Below are 23,996 nucleotides of genomic sequence, written 5' to 3'. Positions count from 1 at the left end.
AACATAACTGTAGCTGCAGGATAAGCACACGATATAGTGTAAATGACAGGGGCAATTAAATAAAAGACCATAAACTAAATAGAGCAGGTTATACCCATAGAATAGTACAGTATTATGCAAATACCAAGATAACTGAGTGTAAAGAACAGACATAATATAAAGAGAAGTGGCTGCGATACACTGAACCGGAAAACAGACGAATATCTATATAAGTGACAATAACACTAAATAAATGGCCTTAAACATTAGAGAAGAATTCTCCTGGAAAATAATTAGTTGTATGCAAATAATTATTTAGAATGAGCACAAGAATAGCTGTATAACACAATTGGAGCTTGGAAAGGATGTACAAACAATATGAAATTACGCAGTAGCTAAAGAGAATCAGTATACAGAACAGAGCACAGTAAGGGTCTCAGCAGCCATTGAAATGGTTCCCAGTCCCAAGGTGAGCAAAATCAGTCCGGAGGATGAATCCACCCTGGAACAAAGTAATCCAGCCAAATGACAGTCCCTCGAGAGTGGGCAGAAGGATAAACTGGGCCATCAGCCGTCACACACAGCTGTGTCAAAATAAACGTATAGGGAAAAGTGGCAGCTGCAGTAAACCGGATTAGGGACAAAAACCTCCATCCACGGGTTACACCGAACCACTGTTCCAAATAAATATTAGAGCGGAAAGCCATTCCCTCTTCGCGGACTGCCAGCAAACTGGAGGATGTTACGTTGCCATTCTCCCTCTTCATCGGATAAGTGAGTCTGTGTGACTGCAGATTGAATCTTCACGCGGGACCATGGAATCACCACTAAAGAAACAGAGACCGCTGGAGGATCCACACGCGCCATCACCAGCCGTAGTTCACAGTGAATATGCGTAAGGTCATCCCTCTGCTCCTCCAGTCTATTAGTAATTTGTTGCTAGGAATAACCCACAGCGGTAAGCACCTGCTGTAGTGTAATAGTAAATGGTGCAAATAAAGTTTCACTAAGAGGCCCTGAGAGCTGCTGCACTGAATCAGGATAAAAGGACATAGAAGCAAAGCCATCCTGCTCACCAGCTACAGAGTTGTGGTAGAATTCGCACATTATGACAAAGCTGGAGACAGGGCACAGAAATCCACAGGATACTGCCACCAAAACCTCTGTAGAGCACACTGTCCCTAGCAGCTGAGTGAGGGCAGAGCTGCAGCAGGACCAACAGCCACACAGAGAGCAGAGTCTGTCTCAGGATCCAGTCACAGACTTCACCAGCCAGTAAGTTAGGACTCTTGGCACAGAGGATCCCCAAATTCACACTGTAGGAGCAGAAGGGGGTACTGCACTACTGCAGAAATTTTCAGCCACAGAACACCAGGGAAACAGGAGATAGATCAGGATATTAGCAGGAGCTCTGACAGGAAGCTGCCTACACCATGCTGTGTCAAGCCACGCCCCCTGATGACACTTGTTTTTAGCAAAATTTCTAGTTACACCACTGATAAATGGGCCTTTTTATCATTTAATATTTGCGGCTTAATGCCCCAAAACACCCATTTTCAGGGGTTAACTGCAAATAGTTAGCATTGCCTTAATCACTGAAGGAGCGCAGCAGGTGCCTGCTGCAATCCTTCCATTCTCGGTGGCAGCCGCATCCCCAAAGGTTGCTATGGGGGCTGTGATGCTACCAGATTTCCCTTTGCATTCCAGAAAGTGTTCCCCACATCTACCGCCAGATGGAGGGAGAATCGTTGTAGCTTTTGGGCCACACATTTTTAGTTAGCCTGCAGAGGGTTCTAATTAGCCCTGATAAGCCGGCACATGCTGCTGCTTATCGGGGATTTTGTTTCAACGCAAAATCCCCGATAACAGCCCCGTTTTTATCCAAAAACGGGGCCATTTCACCCGAAAACACAAAGGTTTCACTGAACCTGTGTCTTTACGGGTGTAAATGCACTTGTTACCGTTAGAGTTAATCAAATAGCCCGACCGCAGCACCTGAAGAAACATCTGGGTTTTTTACTCCCGATGTCTCTTCGGGGCAAATTGAATACCCCCCTAAGTGGTGCAGTGGAAGCAAGGACCACGGTGGAAAGAGGAGAAGAGGAAGAGAATTGGGGACTGGGTTACTGCAGAGGCCCTGGAAGAAAAGATCACCTGGTGGTTGGGGGTGGGGGGGGGGGAGCTGTCACAGCAGTGTGCAGCAGCCACAGATGGACACTGACCGCCAGGAGGCACGCAGGGTAACCTTCACGACTGCAAGGTATATGCACACACGTGCACAGGTGGCCCTATTTCTGCAGAATTGTACTAGCACAGAGGGCAGATGGCACCCTGCCCCCTGGCCCAGCCTGCCACTGCATCATACTTGCCTACTTTTGAAAAAGCATTTCAGGGAGATTGTGAACATAACACCTATCAGCGCGGACGTGTACTGCTACATCTAATGGGCCCTACTCACTTGGCGATGTGCCGCCGAGGTGCCCGACGGCCGATACGGCCGACGAGCGACCCGGCGGCGGGGGGGCAGTGACGGGGGGAGTGAAGTTTCTTCACTCCCCCCGTCACCCGGCTGCATTGAAGTGCAGGCAAATATGGACGAGATCGTCCATATTGGCCTGCATGCACAGCCGACGGGAGACCAGCGATGAACGAGCGCGGGGACGCGCATCGTTCATCGCTTAAGTCTCCACACTGAAAGATATGAACGAGTTCTCGTTCATTTATGAACGAGATCGTTCATATCTTTCAGAATATCGCCAAGTGTGTAGGGCCTATAAGAGGTGTGTCATAAAAATTATTTACATCCAAATGTAAATGCGTCTCAAAGTTAGTAAGATCTACTTGTTGAAGAAACGACACTGATATTTTGCAGGCTTTGTTTGTGTATTGCATTTTATAAGAGGTTCCACATACTGTAAGTGGCCACAAGAAACCTTTAAAATGCATGTAGCCATAGGGATCATTGGAGCAGATATATTAACCTGGAGAAGGCATAAGGAAGTGATGAACCAATGATAAGTGCAAGGTGATAAACGCACTGGCCAATGAGCTCCAATATGCAAATTGACAGTTAGGAGCTGATTGGCTTGTGTGTTTATCACCTTGCGCTTATAACTGGTTTATCACTTCCTTATGCCGTCTCCAGGTTAATACATCTGCCCCATGGTGCCTTATTAGTGTTCCCTCTAGGCAGAGGCAGGGGCAGGGTGCCGGAGTTCGGGGGCACATCGTCGTGCGCACGGAAACGTGGGCGCGCTTATGCAAATTCGGGGGTATGGCCACGCCCCCGTCATTTCAGTGGGCGGTGCGGCCCACAGACGCTGCTATAGAGGGCGTCTGTGGCCGTTGACGTCACTGTTGGGGGCGTGCCCAGCACCTCCGTCGGTGCTGGGCTTCCCCCAGCTCTCTCCCAATGCGTGTATGGATGCCGCGCGCATGTGCACGGCATCTTTACACGCTGGTAGGGCAGGAAGCGGGCGGCTGTTCTAGCAGGGCGCCGCAAAAGGGGCAGGGCGGGTTTTGCCTGCTAAAAAACGGGCAGGGCGTGGCGCCCTGCTAAAACAGCCTAGAGTGAACACTACTTACTATAACCAATACAGGGATACATACATTCAATACATTGAATGTATGTATCTCTGATTTATTTTTATCCCACTAAGAATGTAGCAGCTGCATAATGGGGATAAGGTGCAATCAGGGAGATTGAGGGACTATTTATTCAGGGAGTCAGGGAGATTGTTGCTATTTCAGGGAGTCTCCTGCAGAATGAGAGAGGGTAGGCAACTATGCACTGCATATACAGTAGATGTGTTTAATGTGACCTAGCAGTTAACACATGTGCTTTAGACATATGAAAGGAATACTTGCCTACCCTCCCTCATTCTGTAGGAGACTCCCTGAAATAGCAGCAATCTCCCTGACTCCTTGAATAGTCCAGCAATTTCCCCGATTGCACCTTAACCCCATTATGCAGCTCAGAGCCGTAACTAGGTGTGTGCCAGAGGGGTATTGCACACAGTGCCACTGCACTGTGGGCGCACCCTCTGGCAACACCACCGCACGGCCGCTGTCCGCATCCCACTCTCGTTGCCTCCTGCCTCCCGCCGGCCGCCGCTGCAGTGCTGTCCTGCACGCAGGGGGGGGGGGGGGGGAGTGGGTTCTGAGTATTCAGAAACCCCCCCTGAGGGGGACGGAGACACCTCTGCAGCGGCCCCCCTCCCTCCTCCTCTCCTGCTGCAGTGCATGTGACCGGGAGACGAAGCGGGCTGCGGGACAGGCTCAGCGGTGCGGTGGACTGGATTTCACTTCCAGTCACACAGAGACGAGAGGCTCCGTGGCCGATCAAAGCAGGCAGCAGCAGCGGAAGCAGGACGGAGACTCACTGTATATCAGCCTAACAGTGAGTATGCTGCTGTATCGCGGCTGCCAGCCACTTGGTAAATCAATAAATTGAGCATTTACCAATCTATATGTCTGAATCAGTAACCACTGGCACTAAGACTGACAGTGTGCCTGCCAGTGTTGGCCTCACCTCCAGCAGCACTGTCCTGGCAGGCACCCCCCCCCCCACACACACACACACACACACACACACACGCTGACTGTTGGCCTCACCTCCAGCAGTACTGACTACTGAGGCCAACAATCAGCGTGTGGGGAGGGGGAGGAGATGGGTGCCTGCCAGGACAGTGCTGCTGGAGGCGTAAAAAGGGGACGCTGTCTGCCATAATGTGTAAAAAGGGGGACGCTGTCTGCCGTAATGTGTAAAAAGGGGACACTGTCTGCCATAATGTGTAAAAAGGGGATGCTGTCTGCCGTAATGTGTAAAAAGGGGGACGCTGTCTGCCGTAATGTGTAAAAAGGGGACGCTGTCTGCCGTAATGTGTAAAAAGGGGACGCTGTCTGCCGTAATGTGTAAAAAGGGGGCTACCATAATGTGTAAAAAGGGGAACGCTGTCTGCCGTAATGTGTAAAAAGGGGGATGCTGTCTGCCGTAATGTGTGTAAAAAGGGGGACTCTGCCTGCCGTACTGTGTGTAAAAAGGGGACGCTGTCTGCCGCAATGTGTAAAAAGGGGACGCTGTCTGCCGCAATGTGTAAAAAGGGGACGCTGTCTGCCGTAATGTGTAAAAAGGGGACGCTGTCTGCCGTAATGTGTAAAAAGGGGGGTGCTGTCAGCCGTAATATGTAAAAGGGGCTCTACGTGGTGTAGTGGCACTAATGTGCGGCGTAATTTGAATAATGGAGAATAGCGTGCACCGTAGTATGAATTGGTATTATTTTGTGACCACACCCCTTCCCTATGAAGCCACGCCCCTAAAAAATTTGAGCGTGCCTGCGGCGCGCACTGCCTGTGTTTTACACAGGGGGGGGGGGGCGCCAATGCCGTTTCTTGCACACAGCGCTAAAATGCCTAGTTACGGTACTGATGCAGCTGTTACATTCTTGGGTGGAAAAAAATAATCACAGATACATACATTCAGATGGGAACATCAGTGCCATTTCCCTGCATTGGTTATAAGGCACAATGATCCCTATGGCTACATGCATTTTAAATAAAGTTTCTCATGTCCACTTACAGTATATGGAACCTCTTGTAAAACACAATACACAAACAATTCTGCAAAATATCAGTGTCTTTTCTTCAACAAGTAGATCTTACTAACTTTGGGGCTCATTTACATTTGGATGTAAGTCATTTTTAGGACACGCCTCTCAGATGTAGCAGTACACGTCCGCGCTGATAGGTGTTACTTTCACATCTCCCTGAAATGCTTTTTCAAAAGTAGGCAAGTATGACTTACAGTATGTCGGGTTCTGCTGTATAACCTGGGCAGAGTCAAGTAAGTGTAATAATTCCACTCATACCAGACTTGCCTACCCTCCCGCATTCAGCGGGAGGCTCCCGTTTTTTCATTGAGCCTCCCGCTGCCACGGAAACCTGCCTATAACTCCCGGTTTTTACGGGTTACTCTGAAAATTAGGACTGCGCATGCGCGACTACGGAAATACAGGGGACGCGTCACCGCCGTCATTGTGGATAACACAGCGGTGGCTGTCCTGAGTGCAGAGCGAGGCAGTGAGAGCGGAGGCTCTTTACTGCAGCCGGCATTAGTGTGGGACGGGAGCTGCAGGCAGGGCAGAGGCGTGAGCACAGTGTGACGCTGGAAGGGGGAGCGGGGTTAGCAATGCAGGGAGGCGCTGTGCTGTTAGTGAGGCGCTCTCCCTGCTCAGCAATTAACAGCTGTTCTCACTGTCAAAGCCTGGCTTTCAGTGCTGGTCTCCCCACCTTCCTCAGAGACAATGTACAGCATCGGCAGCCAACCCACAGCCAAGGACCGCCCCTCATGCAGGCCCCGCCCCTGTCTCGGCCAGCGATACATTTCCTCCCTTCAGAGACAGAGGGGAAAAAATGCCCTGATCCAACAGCTGGACCATCAAGACGTTGAGGCCCCGCCCATTCATAGGCCCCGCCCCCTCCAACGGCCCGCAATTACTCCCCTCTTCACCACCACCTACTACTAGGAGGATCCAGCACAGAGCTTCTGCAGGTAAGAGCTCTGTGTAATCCTCAGCCACCAGTATGACAAGTCTGGGTACACATCACATTGTCAGTGACAGGACCCAGTATTTGTCCTGTAAAATGACACAATGTGTTTGTTCTGAAATCTATCCAGCTCCCCTGCAAGGCCAGCAATGCAGGGAGGGTAGATGCTAGAATCAAGTGGGCTAAGGGACCTTTTCCGTCAGGGGGAGGAGCCACAACACAAGGGGGAGGAGCAATGCTATCTACTATCCACACCACCATTACCTTTAGTAATCAGGTGGCGAGCCCGAAGCATGGCGAGCGTACTTTTTGGGTACCCTGTTTGCCCGTAGCTCCTCCACCTGGTGACGTGTCTCCTCCCCTAGGTACATCAGAAGGTACCTTCTCCCACTCCGATATAGAATCAACCATGCAGGGAGGTGCCTTCCTGGAGAGGGGAGTGGTATGAGTTGCCGGCAGGCAGTCAAAATCCAGGCACTCAGGCACAAGACCGGCGACGGAATGCCGACATCGCACAAATTGCCGACGCCAGATTCCAGACACCCGCATCTCAATAGTGTTAGGACACGGGATACGGGGGTGGAGGTTAAGTTGAGGTACCCCTGGAGAGGGTTAGGATTAAGCTGCTGGAAAGGGGGTAGGTTTAGGCACTCCCGGGGAGGGGGGTGTTATGTTTAGGCACTCCCGGGGAAGGTTAGTCTGCGGGGAGGGGGTGCTATGGTTTGGCTTCAGGGAGGCGGCCCAGGGGGTTAGGGTTAGGCACCTCCAGGGAGGGTTAGGGTTAGTCTGTGGGGTGGTGGGGCAGGGTTTGGGTTAATCTGCATGAAGAGAGGGGTATAGGGTGAGGGTAAATATACTTACCTAACTCCTGTTGGGATTCTCCCCATCGGGATGCCGCGGTCAGTCTTTTGACCATCGGCATCCCAACCACCAGCAAAGCGGGTGTGGTATGGAAGGTAGATAGTAACTAGGTCAACAGTGTCTAGGTTGACCACTATTGGTCGACAGTAACTAGTTCAACAGGGATGCTAGGTCGACATGTTCTAGGTCAACATGTCAAAAGGTCAACATGAGTTTTTTTGTCTCGTTTTCTTCGTAGAGTGACTGGGAACCCCAATTAGTGCGCCGTGTCCCCTCGGATAGCTCGCTTCGCTCGCCATGCTTCAGACAAGGTGTCTCGCTTCGCTTGCCACAGGTTACCGTTCCCAATTGTAGTCCACGTGGATCGTTAAGTATGAATAGGTTAAATAAAAGAAAAATATCGCGGAAAACTCATGTCAACCTAGATACCCTGTCAACCTAGAAACCCAGTGGACCTAGATAATGTCGACCTAGTTACTGTCGACCTGGAGACCGAATCCCCAGCAAAGCATATCACACCTTCCCCCCCACTCTGCTGCTATTCACTGCTGCTGTGGCTGTCAATCTATATGACAGGCAGCAGCATCAGGGCACTTCAGTGCCGATCCCCCACTACTGCTGCTGTAGATAGGATTTTTTTTACTGCTACAGCAGCCTTCTAGTAGTAGAGGCTCCATCGCTGGCCCCGTTGGTTCCCTCTGGAACAGGAAGAAAAAGATTCTTATTCCTTTTTAAAAGCTTCTTCTTTTATCTCACTCTTCTCCGATCTCTACACCTTTCTGTCCTCTCTAAGCTCTTTCCTTAACTGCTTCATCCCCTATTCCATCACACCGCCTCCCACTCTTCTTCCACTCCTACCTCCACTGCCCACTCCCTGCTGCACCTTTCTGTGCCCGTCTCCCTTATTCTCCTACTGAGGGCATTATGTGCATAAGGGGCACTACTGTGGGCATTATGTGTATAAGGGCCACTACTGTGGGCATTATGTGTATAAGCAGCACTACTACTGGGGGCTTTATGTGTATAAGCAGCACCACTACTGGGGGCTTTATGTGTATAAGCAGCACTACTACTGGGTGCATTATATGTATTAGCAGCACCACTACTGGGGGCATTATGTGTATAAGTGGCACTACTACTGGGGACTTTATGTGTATAAGTGGCACCACTACTGGGGGCATTATGTATATAAGCGGCACTACTACTGGGTGCATTATATGGATAAGCGGCACTGCTGTGGGCATTATATGAATAAGTTGCACTACTACTGGGGGCATTATGTGTATAAGCGGCACTACTACTGGGAGCATTATGTGTATAAGCGGCACTACTACTCGGAGCATTATGTGTATAAGTGGCACTACTACTGTGGGTATTATGTGTGTAAGCAGCACGACTAATATGGGCATTATGTGTGACGGATTCAGTATGAAATACCGGTGGCCGGAATCGCGGCCGACAGTATACCGACAGCGGGATCCCGGCCACCAGTATTTCGGCAGCAGGGTGAGCACTAGAAAGCCTCTTGCGGGCTTGCTGTGCTCGCCATGCTGCGGTCACAGTGGCTCGGTGCGCTTGCCACAGATTATATTCTCCCTCTATGGGTGTCGTCATTCTCTTACTTCCCGATATGTTAGGATGAAATGTAACATATGTATTCTTCAGGTGGGAAATATGAAAACTACATAATTAGAATTTTAATATACCTCCCCTAAGATACCGATGCGTAGCTTGCATTGTGTGAACAATAACGCCCAAACGGACAATCGTCTCAAAATTTGTATTGCACCTCCAGCGTGTAGAAACTACAAAAATGGTATACACACAATCCTGCACCCGCGTACATAGACTCCAGGCATGTTCCAATAGAGCTGCTGCCGGGGCACCACCCTTAATGGGCACCGTATGCTGGCGCCGCCATAGTCGTGCCTGGAGCCAGCTTGCAGTGCTACCCGGCCTAAACTTTTGTGTGCGCGCTGTGCAGCGCTGCGCACACAACAGTTTGGGAAGAGTCCGCCCGCGCCCTCAGCAGCACTCCCCCTCCCAGCACTGCAGGTATTGTGGGGGCATTTATGAATCAGGCAGGGCACTGTGGGGTCATATCTGGCACTGTGGGGGCATATCTGCACTGTGGCGGCATTTATGTATCTGGCACTGTGGGGGCATTTATGTATCTGGCACTGTGGGGGCATATCTGCACTGTGGGGGTATTTATGTATCTGGAACTGAGGGGGCATTTATGTATCTGGCACTGTGGGGGCATATCTGCACTGTGGGGGTATTTATGTATCTGGCACTGTGGGGACATATCTGCACTGTGGGGGTATTTATGTATCTGCATTGTGGGGGTATTTATGTATCTGGCACTGTGGGGGCATTTATGTATATGGCACCGTGGGGGCATTTATATATCTTGCACTGTGGGGGCATTTATGTATCTGGCACTGTGGGGACATATCTGCACTGTGGGGGTATTTATGTATCTGGAACTGTGGGGGCATTTATGTATCTGGCACCGTGGGGGCATTTATATATCTTGCATTGTGGGGGCATTTATGTATCTGGCACTGTGGGGACATATCTGCACTGTGGGGGTATTTATGTATCTGGAACTGTGGGGGCATTTACGTATCTGGCACCGTGGGGGCATTTATATATCTTGCACTGTGGGGGCATATCTGCACTGTGGGGGCATTTATGTATCTGGCACTGTGGGGGCATATCTATACTATGGGGGCATTTATGTATCTGGCATTGTGGGGGCATTTATGTATCTGACACTGTGGGGGTATATCTGCACTGTGGGGACATTTATGTATCTGGAACTGCTGGGGAGCATATCATGTGTATCTGGCACTGCTGGGGGGCATGTCATGTGTTGCCGGCACTGCTGGGGGGGCATATCATGTGCAGCTGGCACTGCTGCGGGGCATATCATGTGTAGCTGGCATTGCTGGGGGCCATGTCATGTGTTGCTGGCACTGTTGGGGAGCATGTCATGTGTACCTGGCACTGCTGGGGAGCCTGTCACGTGTAGCTTGCACTGCTGGGAGGCATATCATGAGTAGCTGGCACTGCTGTGGGGCATGTCATGTGCAGCTGGCACTGCTGGGGGGCATCTCATGTGTAGCTGGCATTGCCGGGGGGCATGTCATGTGTAGCTGGCACTACTGGGGTGCATGTCATGTGTAGCTGGCACTGCTGGGGGGCATATCATGTCTCTCTGGCACTGCACATTATGTGTATCTGCCACTATACGGGAGATATTGAGGGTCATTCCGAGTTGTTCGCTCGCTAGCAGATTTTAGCAGTATTGCACACGCTAAGCCGCCGCCCTCTGGGAGTGTATCTTAGCTTAGCAGAATAGCGAACGAAAGATTAACAGAATTGCGAATAGAAAATTCTTAGCAGTTTCTGAGTAGCTCCAGACCTACTCACAGATTGCGATCAGCTCAGGCCGTTTCGTTCCTGGTTTGACGTCACAAACACGCCCTGCGTTCGGCCAGCCACTCCCCCGTTTCTCTAGACACTCCCGTGTTTTATTCTGGCACGCCTGCGTTTTTCCGAACACTCCCAGAAAACGGTCAGTTTCCGCCCAGAAACACCCACTTCCTGTCAATCACACTACGATCAGCAGGACGATGAAAAATCTTTGTTCGGACGTGAGTAAATCTACTAAGTTTTGTGCTAAAATACTTACCGCATGCGCACTGCGTACCATGCACATGCACATTTTTGCCTTAATCGCTCTGTTGCGAAAATCGGTCCGGTCTGCGCCACCGCCGGAGACCGGACTGAGGAGCAGGAGAGGCGCGCACTGCACTCTCCTGCCCTCACTGCAAGCAAGGTGGTTGGCCGCAAAAGGACCCCTGCCCGCGGGCCGCAAAAGGATGCAGCATGCAGCCCGCAGGCCGCGGGTTGACACCCCTGCCCTAGAATATCAGAATTTGTTTCACGGCACCCCTAGGCCAAAGTTTCTTATTGTGAAATTCAGAAAAAAATATAAAATGAAGTAAATTGTGTTTATAATATGTCATCCTTAGATTCAGTTATGTGGTGAGGGACTGGTTTTGCCAATTTAAGTATAAATCATTTGAATTGGTCCTGGACCACCAAACTACGGCACCACTGCAGGGTCCATTAACCCCCCCCCCCCCCCCCCCCCTTTTTCCCAAGGCAACCCAGGGTGTCACGGTCCCCAGTTTGGAAACTACTGCCATAAAATAAACTTTTTTTTTATAACTACATGTAATACACCTTAGATCTCAGTTCCTATAAGGTTTTAAATCCTTGTATACAGTAAACTACACATATTTGAAAATCCTACACAGGCACAAGTAGTCATTCAGGTACATTGGGTATGGTTGACCGGCAGCCGGGATCCTGGCGGTCAGCATACTGATGTCGGGATGCCGGCCGCCAGAATGCTGGCAGGGGGCGAGCGAAACGAAGCTCCTTGTGGGCTCGCAGCATTCTCCATGTTGCAGGCTTGGTGGGATGCTGCGCTTGCCACAGGTTCTATTCCCACTCAATAGGTGTCATGGACACCCACTAGTGGGAATAGTCCTTGCGGCATTCTGGTGGCCGAGATCCCGGCGGCGGTATGCTGATCACCGGGATGGTGACTACCAGTGCCGTAACTAGGTGTGTGCGCTGTGTGCATTGCACACAGCGCACTTGTGATAGGAGCGCATCAGATGCGCCTTGTCCCCGATTGGCTGTCCTACCCTGCGAGTGTACCATGCCGCAGCACCAACCTCGGCTGCTCCGTTGCAAGGCAGTCTCCTCCTCCGCTCCTCGAACAGCCCTGGTGGTCTAGTGCTTCTGTGCCTCTCTGTGCTGTGCGAGTGTCGCGCGGCGCCTGTCAGCGTCCAGAGGCAGAGCTGGGAGTGCCGCGGCTGGCAGAGTCCTCCTCGCCACCTGCTCAGTGGATATAGAGGGCTCCACTCAAACCTGCGCGACTGTTGACTGAGGGTAAGGGACTACACTATACTACACTACACTTCACTACACTATATTACACTACACTTCACTACACTATATTACACTACACTCACTACTGTACACTACACTACACTACAGTATATTACACTACACTTCACTACACTACACTACACCACAGTACACTTCACTACACTACATTACACTCTAAGGGTAGGGGGGGGGGTGTAAGGGGGAATCTGCATGCCGTACTGTGTTAAAGGGGGACTCTGCCTGCCATAATGTGTAAAAGGGGACCTATCCTGCCGTAACGTGTAAAAGGTGGACTCTGCCTGCCGTAACGTGAAAAGGTGGACATCTGCTGTAATGTGTAAAAGGGGACGCTGTCTGCCATAATGTGTAAAAAGGGGATGCTGTCTGCCGTAATGTGTAAAAAGGGGGCTGCCATAATGTGTAAAAAGGGGGATGCTGTCTGCCGTAATGTGTAAAAAGGGGGATGCTGTCTGCCATACTGTGTGTAAAAAGGGGATGCTGTCTGCCGTAATGTGTAAAAAGGGGACGCTGTCTGCCGTAATGTGTAAAAAGGAGGCGCTGTCTGCTGTAATGTGTAAAAAGGGGACGCTGTCTGCCGTAATGTGTAAAAAGAGGACGCTGTCTACCGTAATGTGTAAAAAAGGGGACGCTGTCTGACGTAATGTGTAAAAAGGGCACGCTGTCTGCCATAATGTGTAAAAAGGGGATGCTGTCTGCTGTAATGTGTAAAAAGGAGGCGCTGTCTGCCGTAATGTGTAAAAAGGGGACGCTGTCTGCCGTAATGTGTAAAAATAGGACGCTGTCTGCTGTAATGTGTAAAAAGGGGTATCCGGACTCCAGGTCGACAACAAAAAGGTCGACACACCTTAGGTCGACGCCAATTGGTCGACACCCTTAGGTCGACATGGACAAAAGGTCGAGATGGACAAAAGGTTGACAGGAACAAGTTCGACATGGAAAAAGGTCGACATGAGTTTTTCACAATTTTTTTCTTTTTTGGAACCTTTTCATACTTAACGATCCACGTGTACTACGATTGGAACGGTAATCTGTGCCGAGCGAAGCGGTAGCGGAGCGAAGGCACCATGCCCGAAGCGCGGTGCACTAATTGGGGTCACTCTACGAAGAAGACAACACCAAAAAAACATAAAAAACTCATGTCAACTTTTTTCCATGTCGACATTGTTCCTGTCGACCTTTTGTCCATGTCGACATTTTGTCCATGTCGACCTAAGGTGTGTCGACCAATTGGCGTCGACCTAAGGTGTGTCGACCTTTTTGTTGTCGACCTGGAGTCCCAGACCCGTAAAAAGGTGACGCTGTCTGCCGTAATGTGTAAAAAGGGGCTCTACCTGGTGTAGTGGTGCTACTGTGCGGCGGATTTACTGGTAGGTAATTAAAATCCAATTTTCTCTTACGTCCTAGAGGATGCTGGGATCCAATTTAGTACCATGGGGATGTACCAAAGCTCTCAGTACCGGAGGGAGAGTGCTGAGGTTCCTGTAGAACAGATTGACCAAACTTTAGGTCCTCAGAGGCCAAAGTATCGAACTTGTAGAACTTAGCAAACGTGTTCGACCCTGACCATGTAGCTGCTCGGCAAAGCTGTAAAGCCGAGACACGCCGGGCAGCCGCCCAGGAAGAACCCACCTTACGAGTAGAGTGGGCCTGAACAGAATTTAAAATAGCCAATCCTGCCGTCGAATAAGCATGCTGGATAGCAAGCCTGATCCAGCGAGAAATCGTCTGCTTAGAAGCAGGACACCCAATCTTGTTGGGATCATAAAGGACAAATAGAGCGTCCGATTTCCTGTGACGAGAAGTTCTCTTCACATATATCTTCAAAACCCGCACAACATCCAAGGACTTTGAGCTAATTGAGGTGTCAGTAGCCACTGGCACCACAATAAGTTGGTTAATATTGTCAAAGTCGAAAAATATTGCAGTACACACATCAAGTACAAACTACACACAGATGGCCTTCGTGCGCATACTTATTCTGCCGTGCATGCACATATCCGCAATTTGTGTATGGTCGCTCCTGCGGTCCTGTGCATTAGCGCGTGGTATGGGTATTTACGGTAGAGTTTGTGAACGCATGGAAAGCTATCAAAACATATTACATATTTAATCCAAATAGTGCACAATGTACAGGGGTATATTTACTAAAATTCGTATTTTTCAGAATGAGATTAAAGTTCCAACACGAATGACATCGAATGTGTAAAGTTGCAACTTTTTGAATTTATTACGACTCATTTTCTAAGCTGCCGTATTTTTCATATTCGTGTTTTCCGATGTCGATGTCATTCGTGTTTTTCAAAGGTAGAATGTGGCCGATTTTGAGGATTTGCGGCCGTGTTATGAGGTTTTTTCACGACTGCGTCATTTTTCGTTTACGGCAGTGTTTATCCGTTCCCGGACGCGTTTTTTTTCTAAGTTTCGTTTTTGTCACTCGTCCGTGATTGGTTTGATTCGTGATTGAGGAGTGTCTGTGCTCATTACTATAAAACCGTCCGCACCTCGTGGGTTTAGCTAGTGGAGAGGTGAGAGGAAGGTGTGTTAGGAGTTGGTGAGTTGTTTGGAGTTTTTGGCGGTTTTGAGGAGGTTATTTGCGATTGTTGAGTTTTGTACTGTGTGTGTAAGTAGTCTTGTCATACTTGTTGTTTAGTTATTTAAAAGTCTGTCTAGTTTTTTGTCTTTGTTTTTTTTTAACGTCTATTGTCAATGTTTGTGAGTGAGTGTGTGTGTGTGTGTGTGTGTGTGTGTGTGTGTGTGTGTGTGTGTGTGTGTGTTTGGTGTGTGGTGTGTAGTGGTAGTGGAGGAGTGTGTTTAGTGTTTTGTTTTATCAGTGTTATTTGTTGTTTGTCCTGATTATGTCCCAGTCAGAGGCAGTGGCATCACCGGGTGTGGTGACACCCGGTACGCGCTCGCGGCAAAAAGGGGGCGTGACTGGCAACAAAGGGGCGTGGCCTCGCTGGGGCATCACTCCGGGGGCGTGCCCAACATCTCTGGAGATGTTGGGCTGTACTGAGCTGCCCCGGAGACAGTCTACCAGCACTGTCGGCTCCTTTTCTATGACAGGAGCCGGGTGCTGTAGCAGACTTTCACACTGCAGCGCTCGGCTCCTGTCACTGCGGAGGAGCCCACAGTGTGGTGTCACCCCTTAGTAGGCGTCACACCCAGGTGCGGGCCGCACCCCCCGCACCCGGCTTGTGACGCCACTGGTCAGAGGTGAGTGTGGTGGAGGAGGTGAGTGAGGTGGAGGAGGTGAGTGAGAGGGAGGAGGTGAGTGAGAGGGAGGAGGTGAGTGAGGTGGTTGAGGTTAGTGAGGAGGAGGGGGAGATTGCTGCTGCGGCCTCCAGTAATAGTGACAGTGATGGCAAACTGGCTCTACAGAGGCAAGATGTCCACCTCATCTTCACCCTCCGATATATCACCGTGTACATCCCCCTCCTCACAGATTATCAATTCGTCCCCACTGGAATCCACCATCTCAGCTCCCTGTGTACTTTGTGGAGGCAATTGCTGCTGGTCAATGTCTCCGCGGAGGAATTGATTATAATTCATTTTAATGAACATCATCTTCTCCACATTTTCTGGATGTAACCTCGTACGCCGATTGCTGACAAGGTGAGCGGCGGCACTAAACACTCTTTCGGAGTACACACTTGTGGGAGGGCAACTTAGGTAGAATAAAGCCAGTTTGTGCAAGGGCCTCCAAATTGCCTCTTTTTCCTGCCAGTATAAGTACGGACTGTGTGACGTGCCTACTTGGATGCGGTCACTCATATAATCCTCCACCATTCTATCAATGTTGAGAGAATCATATGCAGTGACAGTAGACGACATGTCCGTAATCGTTGTCAGGTCCTTCAGTCCGGACCAGATGTCAGCATCAGCAGTCGCTCCAGACTGCCCTGCATCACCGCCAGCGGGTGGGCTCGGAATTCTGAGCCTTTTCCTCGCACCCCCAGTTGCGGGAGAATGTGAAGGAGGAGATGTTGACAGGTCGCGTTCCGCTTGACTTGACAATTTTGTCACCAGCAGGTCTTTGCACCCCAGCAGACTTGTGTCTGCCGGAAAGAGAGATCCAAGGTAGGCTTTAAATCTAGGATCGAGCACGGTGGCCAAAATGTAGTGCTCTGATTTCAACAGATTGACCACCCGTGAATCCTTGTTAAGCGAATTAAGGGCTGCATCCACAAGTCCCACATGCCTAGCGGAATCGCTCCCTTTTAGCTCCTTCTTCAATGCCTCCAGCTTCTTCTGCAAAAGCCTGATGAGGGGAATGACCTGACTCAGGCTGGCAGTGTCTGAACTGACTTCACGTGTGGCAAGTTCAAAGGGCATCAGAACCTTGCACAACGTTGAAATCATTCTCCACTGCACTTGAGACAGGTGCATTCCACCTCCTATATCGTGCTCAATTGTATAGGCTTGAATGGCCTTTTGCTGCTCCTCCAACCTCTGAAGCATATAGAGGGTTGAATTCCACCTCGTTACCACTTCTTGCTTCAGATGATGGCAGGGCAGGTTCAGTCGTTTTTGGTGGTGCTCCAGTCTTCTGTACGTGGTGCCTGTACGCCGAAAGTGTCCCGCAATTTTTCTGGCCACCGACAGCATCTCTTGCACGCCCCTGTCGTTTTTTAAAAAATTCTGCACCACCAAATTCAAGGTATGTGCAAAACATGGGACGTGCTGGAATTTGCCCATATTTAATGCACACACAATATTGCTGGCGTTGTCCGATGCCACAAATCCACAGGAGAGTCCAATTGGGGTAAGCCATTCCGCGATGATCTTCCTCAGTTGCCGTAAGAGGTTTTCAGCTGTGTGCGTATTCTGGAAAGCGGTGATACAAAGCGTAGCCTGCCTAGGAAAGAGTTGGCGTTTGCGAGATGCTGCTACTGGTGCCGCCGCTGCTGTTCTTGCGGCGGGAGTCCATACATCTACCCAGTGGGCTGTCACAGTCATATAGTCCTGACCCTGCCCTGCTCCACTTGTCCACATGTCCGTGGTTAAGTGGACATTGGGTACAACTGCATTTTTTAGGACACTGGTGAGTCTTTTTCTGACGTCCGTGTACATTCTCGGTATCGCCTGCCTAGAGAAGTGGAACCTAGATGGTATTTGGTAACGGGGGCACACTGCCTCAATAAATTGTCTAGTTCCCTGTGAACTAACGGCGGATACCGGACGCACGTCTAACACCAACATAGTTGTCAAGGCCTCAGTTATCCGCTTTGCAGTAGGATGACTGCTGTGATATTTCATCTTCCTCGCAAAGGACTGTTGAACAGTCAATTGCTTACTGGAAGTAGTACAAGTGGGCTTACGACTTCCCCTCTGGGATGACCATCGACTCCCAGCGGCAACAACAGCAGCGCCAGCAGCAGTAGGCGTTACACGCAAGGATGCATCGGAGGAATCCCAGGCAGGAGAGGACTCGTCAGAATTGCCAGTGACATGGCCTGCAGGACTATTGGCATTCCTGGGGAAGGAGGAAATTGACACTGAGGGAGTTGGTGGGGTGGTTTGCGTGAGCTTGGTTACAAGAGGAAGGGATTTACTGGTCAGTGGACTGCTTCCGCTGTCACCCAAAGTTTTTGAACTTGTCACTGACTTATTATGAATGCGCTGCAGGTGACGTATAAGGGAGGATGTTCCGAGGTGGTTAACGTCCTTACCCCTACTTATTACAGCTTGACAAAGGGAACACACGGCTTGACACCTGTTGTCCGCATTTCTGGTGAAATACCTCCACACCGAAGAGCTGATTTTTTTGGTATTTTCACCTGGCATGTCAACGGCCATATTCCTCCCACGGACAACAGGTGTCTCCCCGGGTGCCTGACTTAAACAAACCACCTCACCATCAGAATCCTCCTGGTCAATTTCCTCCCCAGCGCCAGCAACACCCATATCCTCCTCATCCTGGTGTACTTCAACACTGACATCTTCAATCTGACTATCAGGAACTGGACTGCGGGTGCTCCTTCCAGCACTTGCAGGGGGCGTGCAAATGGTGGAAGGCGCATGCTCTTCACGTCCAGTGTTGGGAAGGTCAGGCATCGCAACCGACACAATTGGACTCTCCTTGTGGATTTGGGATTTCGAAGAATGCACAGTTCTTTGCTGTGCTGCTTTTGCCAGCTTGAGTCTTTTCATTTTTCTAGCGAGAGGCTGAGTGCTTCCATCCTCATGTGAAGCTGAACCACTAGCCATGAACATAGGCCAGGGCCTCAGCCGTTCCTTGCCACTCCGTGTGGTAAATGGCATATTGGCAAGTTTACGCTTCTCCTCCGACAATTTTATTTTAGGTTTTGGAGTCCTTTTTTTTCTGATATTTGGTGTTTTGGATTTGACATGCTCTGTACTATGACATTGGGCATCGGCCTTGGCAGACGACGTTGCTGGCATTTCATCGTCTCGGCCATGACTAGTGGCAGCAGCTTCAGCACGAGGTGGAAGTGGATCTTGATCTTTCCCTAATTTTGGAACCTCAACATTTTTGTTCTCCATATTTTAATAGGCACAACTAAAAGGCACCTCAGGTAAACAATGGAGATGGATACTAGTATACAATTATGGACTGCCTGCCGACTGCAGACACAGAGGTAGCCACAGCCGTGAACTACCGTACTGTACTGTGTCTGCAGCTAATATAGACTGGTTGATAAAGAGAAGATGTCTATGTAACTATGTATGTATAAAGAAGACTGAAAAAAATCCACGGTTAGGTGGTATACAATTATGGACGGACTGCCTGCCGAGTGCAGACACAGAGGTAGCCACAGCCGTGAACTACCGTACTGTACTGTGTCTGCAGCTAATATAGACTGGTTGATAAAGAGAAGATGTCTATGTAACTATGTATGTATAAAGAAGAATGAAAAAAAACCACGGTTAGGTGGTATACAATTATGGACGGACTGCCTGCCGAGTGCAGACACAGAGGTAGCCACAGCCGTGAACTACCGTACTGTACTGTGTCTGCAGCTAATATAGACTGGTTGATAAAGAGAAGATGTCTATGTAACTATGTATGTATAAAGAAGAATGAAAAAAATCCACGGTTAGGTGGTATTACAATTATGGACGGACTGCCTGCCGAGTGCAGAGACACAGAGGTAGCCACAGCCGTGAACTACCGTACTGTGTCTGCTGCGACTGGATGATAAATGATATAAAAAATATATATATATCACTACTGCAGCCGGACAGGTATATATTATATATTATATAATGACGTACCTGCTGGACACTGTCTGTCAGCAGAATGAGTTTTATTTTTATAGAATAAAAAAAAAAAAAACACACAAGTGAAGTCACACGACGAGTGTTTAACTTTTTCAGGCAATCACAATATAAGTATACTACTAACTATACTGGTGGTCAGTGTGGTCAGGTCACTGGTCAGTCACACTGGCAGTGGCACTCCTGCAGCAAAAGTGTGCACTGTTTAATTTTAATATAATATGTACTCCTGGCTCCTGCTATAACCTATAACTGGCACTGCAGTAGTGCTCCCCAGTCTCCCCCACAATTATAAGCTGTGTGAGCTGAGCAGTCAGACAGATATATATAATATTATATATAGATAATAGATGATGCAGCACACTGGCCTGAGCCTGAGCAGTGCACACAGATATGGTATGTGACTGACTGAGTCACTGTGTGTATCGCTTTTTTCAGGCAGAGAACGGATATATTAAATAAACTGCACTGTGTGTCTGGTGGTCACTCACTATATAATATATTATGTACTCCTGGCTCCTGCTATAACCTATAACTGGCACTGCAGTAGTGCTCCCCAGTCTCCCCCACAATTATAAGCTGTGTGAGCTGAGCAGTCAGACAGATATATATAATATTATATATAGATAATAGATGATGCAGCACACTGGCCTGAGCCTGAGCAGTGCACACAGATATGGTATGTGACTGACTGAGTCACTGTGTATCGCTTTTTTCAGGCAGAGAACGGATATATTAAATAAACTGCACTGTGTGTCTGGTGGTCACTCACTATATAATATATTATGTACTCCTGGCTCCTGCTATAACCTATAACTGGCACTGCAGTAGTGCTCCCCAGTCTCCCCCACAATTATAAGCTGTGTGAGCTGAGCAGTCAGACAGATATATATAATATTATATATAGATAATAGATGATGCAGCACACTGGCCTGAGCCTGAGCAGTGCACACAGATATGGTATGTGACTGACTGAGTCACTGTGTGTATCGCTTTTTTCAGGCAGAGAACGGATATATTAAATAAACTGCACTGTGTGTCTGGTGGTCACTCACTATATAATATATTATGTACTCCTGGCTCCTGCTATAACCTATAACTGGCACTGCAGTAGTGCTCCCCAGTCTCCCCCACAATTATAAGCTGTGTGAGCTGAGCAGTCAGACAGATATATATAATATTATATGTGAGGATATTGGGTTCCAAAATCACTCAGTCACGGTGGTAGATGAAAAACCAACAGTGGTTTATTGACAGAATAGGTTATAACACAGCTCAGCACACTTCTGTGATCCAATTCTACACGACAATTCCCTCCTGGAGCTCCTGACAGAACATTACTTCTTAGTCAGTCTCCTGCCACTCTCTCTCTCTGTCTCAGATCTCTCTCTCCTCCCCTGTTTGCTATTATCAAGCCTTTGTCTTTTCTACAATAAGGCGACACCCCCAGAACAGTTTCACATGCCCAGGCATGTCCCCTAGGCCACAATAGATGTTAACTAAAGTAACCTTACTTAATCTGATTGTGTGGCCTGGAATCCATTGTGTGGGGAAGAATGAGGGGGGTGTATGGACTGACATCTGAGACTGGCTGTATCTACACAACAGCAAACACACAGGTTATCTGATCAGTCATATTGGGAAAACATTATTTTACAAACTATAACACAATAACCATTACATTCATATATATACATTGAAAACATAACTGTACCCTTGTAACAATAACATCATACAATACAATACAATATTGCCTAACATATAACTAATAACATATTGGCAATTGATGAAGTCCATGTGTAGGACCAGGGCTAGGAAAGTAACCACGTGTCTTTTACCACTGAGCGACACGACGCGCCAGCTGTGTCATCATATGTCGTCACATTACCTTCCCCTACTTTCTCGCCCTGTGTCCTAAGTAGCTGAAGCTTGCTGAGCGCAGTGATGCTCTTCTACATCAGACAGTCTGTGCCCCATCATAACAATGACTGGCAGGTTTCTCTTGTGGGTCTGGTGGTTTTTGTGAATAGCATTTTACAGTTTGTACGGAGCCCACCTGCGTCCCAGGTCCAAAGTCTGTGGTAATTGTCATGAGGCTTGTGTGGGAATTTCTTTCCCCGGTCTGGTGGGTGTGTGGCCCACAGTGCATAACTCAATACAGTCTTACCAGGGTCCGGTGGAAACGTGATCAGCAGTCCATAGTTCTTGTATTTCCCCCCGGTGTCCCATCTAAATACATTAAGCAAAGTCCCCTTTGTAGACAGCCGCTGGGTTGGGGTAACAGCATGTGCAACAGTGTAATTCAATAAGTCCCATAACTGCACCTGGGGACCTAATAATTCCCCTACACCCAACTGGGTAACCTCACATTGCAGATAGTCACAATTTTCCTCCATAAACAAAATCTGATCTCTGGGGCCCTCACTCTCCCTCCCCAACAATGTATTCCCTGGGAACCCCACTTCCATCACCTCTGGTGCATCAGGACAGTGGCTTTCCTCCCCCAAACATGAACCACGGGTATGGTAATTGTCAGGGCACAATGGGGATTCCTGCATGCCAGAAGTTTCTTCTGTGCTCTCCTGGGTAAATGCTTCCTCCAGCCTGGCTGGCTTGGTACTTTGTGGGATCCTACTCTGAGTCCTGTATGCTTTGACCTGGAGTACAATCTGCTCACCTCCCTTGTGTGTACCCACCAACTCGACCATGGTTGTACTGGAACATGGATGTAGGTTCACAGGGACAGTGGCATTACCTTCTCCATTCACTGCTACATGTCCTGGCTGACCACCATTGTCCTGGTTAGAGTCAGTCATTTCACCTTGCACACAATGCCAGTCCAAAACACATTCAGGTGCCCTAGAGTAGAGCAACATGTTCCCTTCCAGTTCCTGAGCTGATGCTATTTTCACCATGTCTGATACCTGGATTTTCTCTAAGTCACAGGGAAGATTCAGGCATTCAGATTGCAGCTCCTTACCATCAAGTTCACTGAATGGGAACAGACCTCCAGAATCTTCTGGGAGAGATGCAGTAGCTGGGGATACACTGGGCCCTTCCTGAACATCCTTTTCTGATAAAATAACGGGGGCAGCCATGAACATAGCTTCACAATAGGCCTCCCTCAGCCGAATATGCTGATCAGCCTGAAGTGAGACACTCTTTGCCCTAACCATGCTTATAGTTGGTACATTACCACCTACTGCTGCCCTCGCAGAGATCTCCTCTTCCACCTCTGCCAATAGGAAGGTATAGTGCATCTTCTCCTGGGGTGTTTGAATGACAGACCCCACTCCCTTCTCATTTTCAGTAGCCTCCCCCAAACACAACACTGTAAATGGCTCAATAGCCAGGACTGGTTGGTGCTCACCTGAAGGATTCCCTTGGAGGCTCTGTTGCTGAGGTGGTGGTCGGGTGATAGTGGCAACTTCTTCCTCAATGTCTCGCTGGCACTCTGCGATGGTTTCTATATCCTCCAAGCCCGCAAATGGCCAGTTGTAACACAGCTCAGACTGGTCACCAAGTGTTTTACTGCGACATTCCCCCAGGGACAAGAGAACGGGTTGCAGACAGTGCTTCCTTGCATCAACCTGGTCAAGGTCATCCTTTTCCAGTGTAACATACTGGGCAGACAGTTCTTGACGCTCTCTCACTAAGTCTTCATCTTCCGTCTCAGCAACAGGGAAGTTGTAGTGCAGTTCCTCCTGGGGTGCCTGGATTGTGCTCACTGCTTTCTTCACTTCAACGCGTGCTTCCTTCCATATAGACCACTGGGCAACTTCTTCCCTTGGGTATGGGAGAAGCTGTTGCAGGTGGTGCCTTTCCGCATCCACCCTGTAACCCTGGTCTCGCCATGCTGGGGTATCTAGGGGCCCCCGATCCAATGCAACTTCCTCTGGATCTGTCCGGGAAGACCATTTACTCTGCACTTGCCCTTCCGTCTCTGTATATTGTATACTTTGTGTCATTTGGGCCACTGTTTCGATCACTTCCTCCCTGAATTCCTCAAACTCTGGCTCCCCCAGCAGATTCCATGTGGCTGCTTCACTTCTGCAGTGCATGAATGCATTCCCCAGATGACACAACTTGTCCTGTATGCTGGATACTCTCCACCTGCTGATTTCCCACTGAGCTTCATTCCAGTACTCCCAAATGTACTGCATCTTGGTAACTATACATAACAGATCCGGCTTCCCAGCCTGCCGATATGCTGATGAACTTCCAACCACAAGCTCCACTGCCCTGGTTCCACTACTGGTCTCCTCCGCTGAGGCCTGGACCATATCCTCCTCTTCCTCATTATCACAAGGGTGCTCAAAGTCCCATTGAGCCAGTTTTCCAATTAGGGATTCCTTGGTATCCACTGTATTAAACTC

General features: G+C 49.1%; 1 protein-coding gene across 1 annotated transcript in view; it reads right to left on the bottom strand.

Moving 5' to 3' along the window:
* Positions 1 to 23,588, bottom strand: part of GGT5 (gamma-glutamyltransferase 5) — a 231,551-nt gene extending 207,963 nt beyond the window's left edge. Inside the window, exon 1 of the mRNA XM_063935507.1 lies at positions 23,349 to 23,588. Within this exon, the coding sequence (XP_063791577.1) occupies positions 23,349 to 23,588 (240 nt within the window). The remainder of the gene's footprint in view (positions 1 to 23,348) is intronic.
* Between the last annotated feature and the right edge of the window lie 408 nt (positions 23,589 to 23,996).

Source organism: Pseudophryne corroboree, chromosome 1 (genome assembly GCF_028390025.1).
Source record: "Pseudophryne corroboree isolate aPseCor3 chromosome 1, aPseCor3.hap2, whole genome shotgun sequence".
Classification (NCBI taxonomy): domain Eukaryota; kingdom Metazoa; phylum Chordata; class Amphibia; order Anura; family Myobatrachidae; genus Pseudophryne; species Pseudophryne corroboree.
This window is presented reverse-complemented; position numbering and strand designations above follow the sequence as displayed.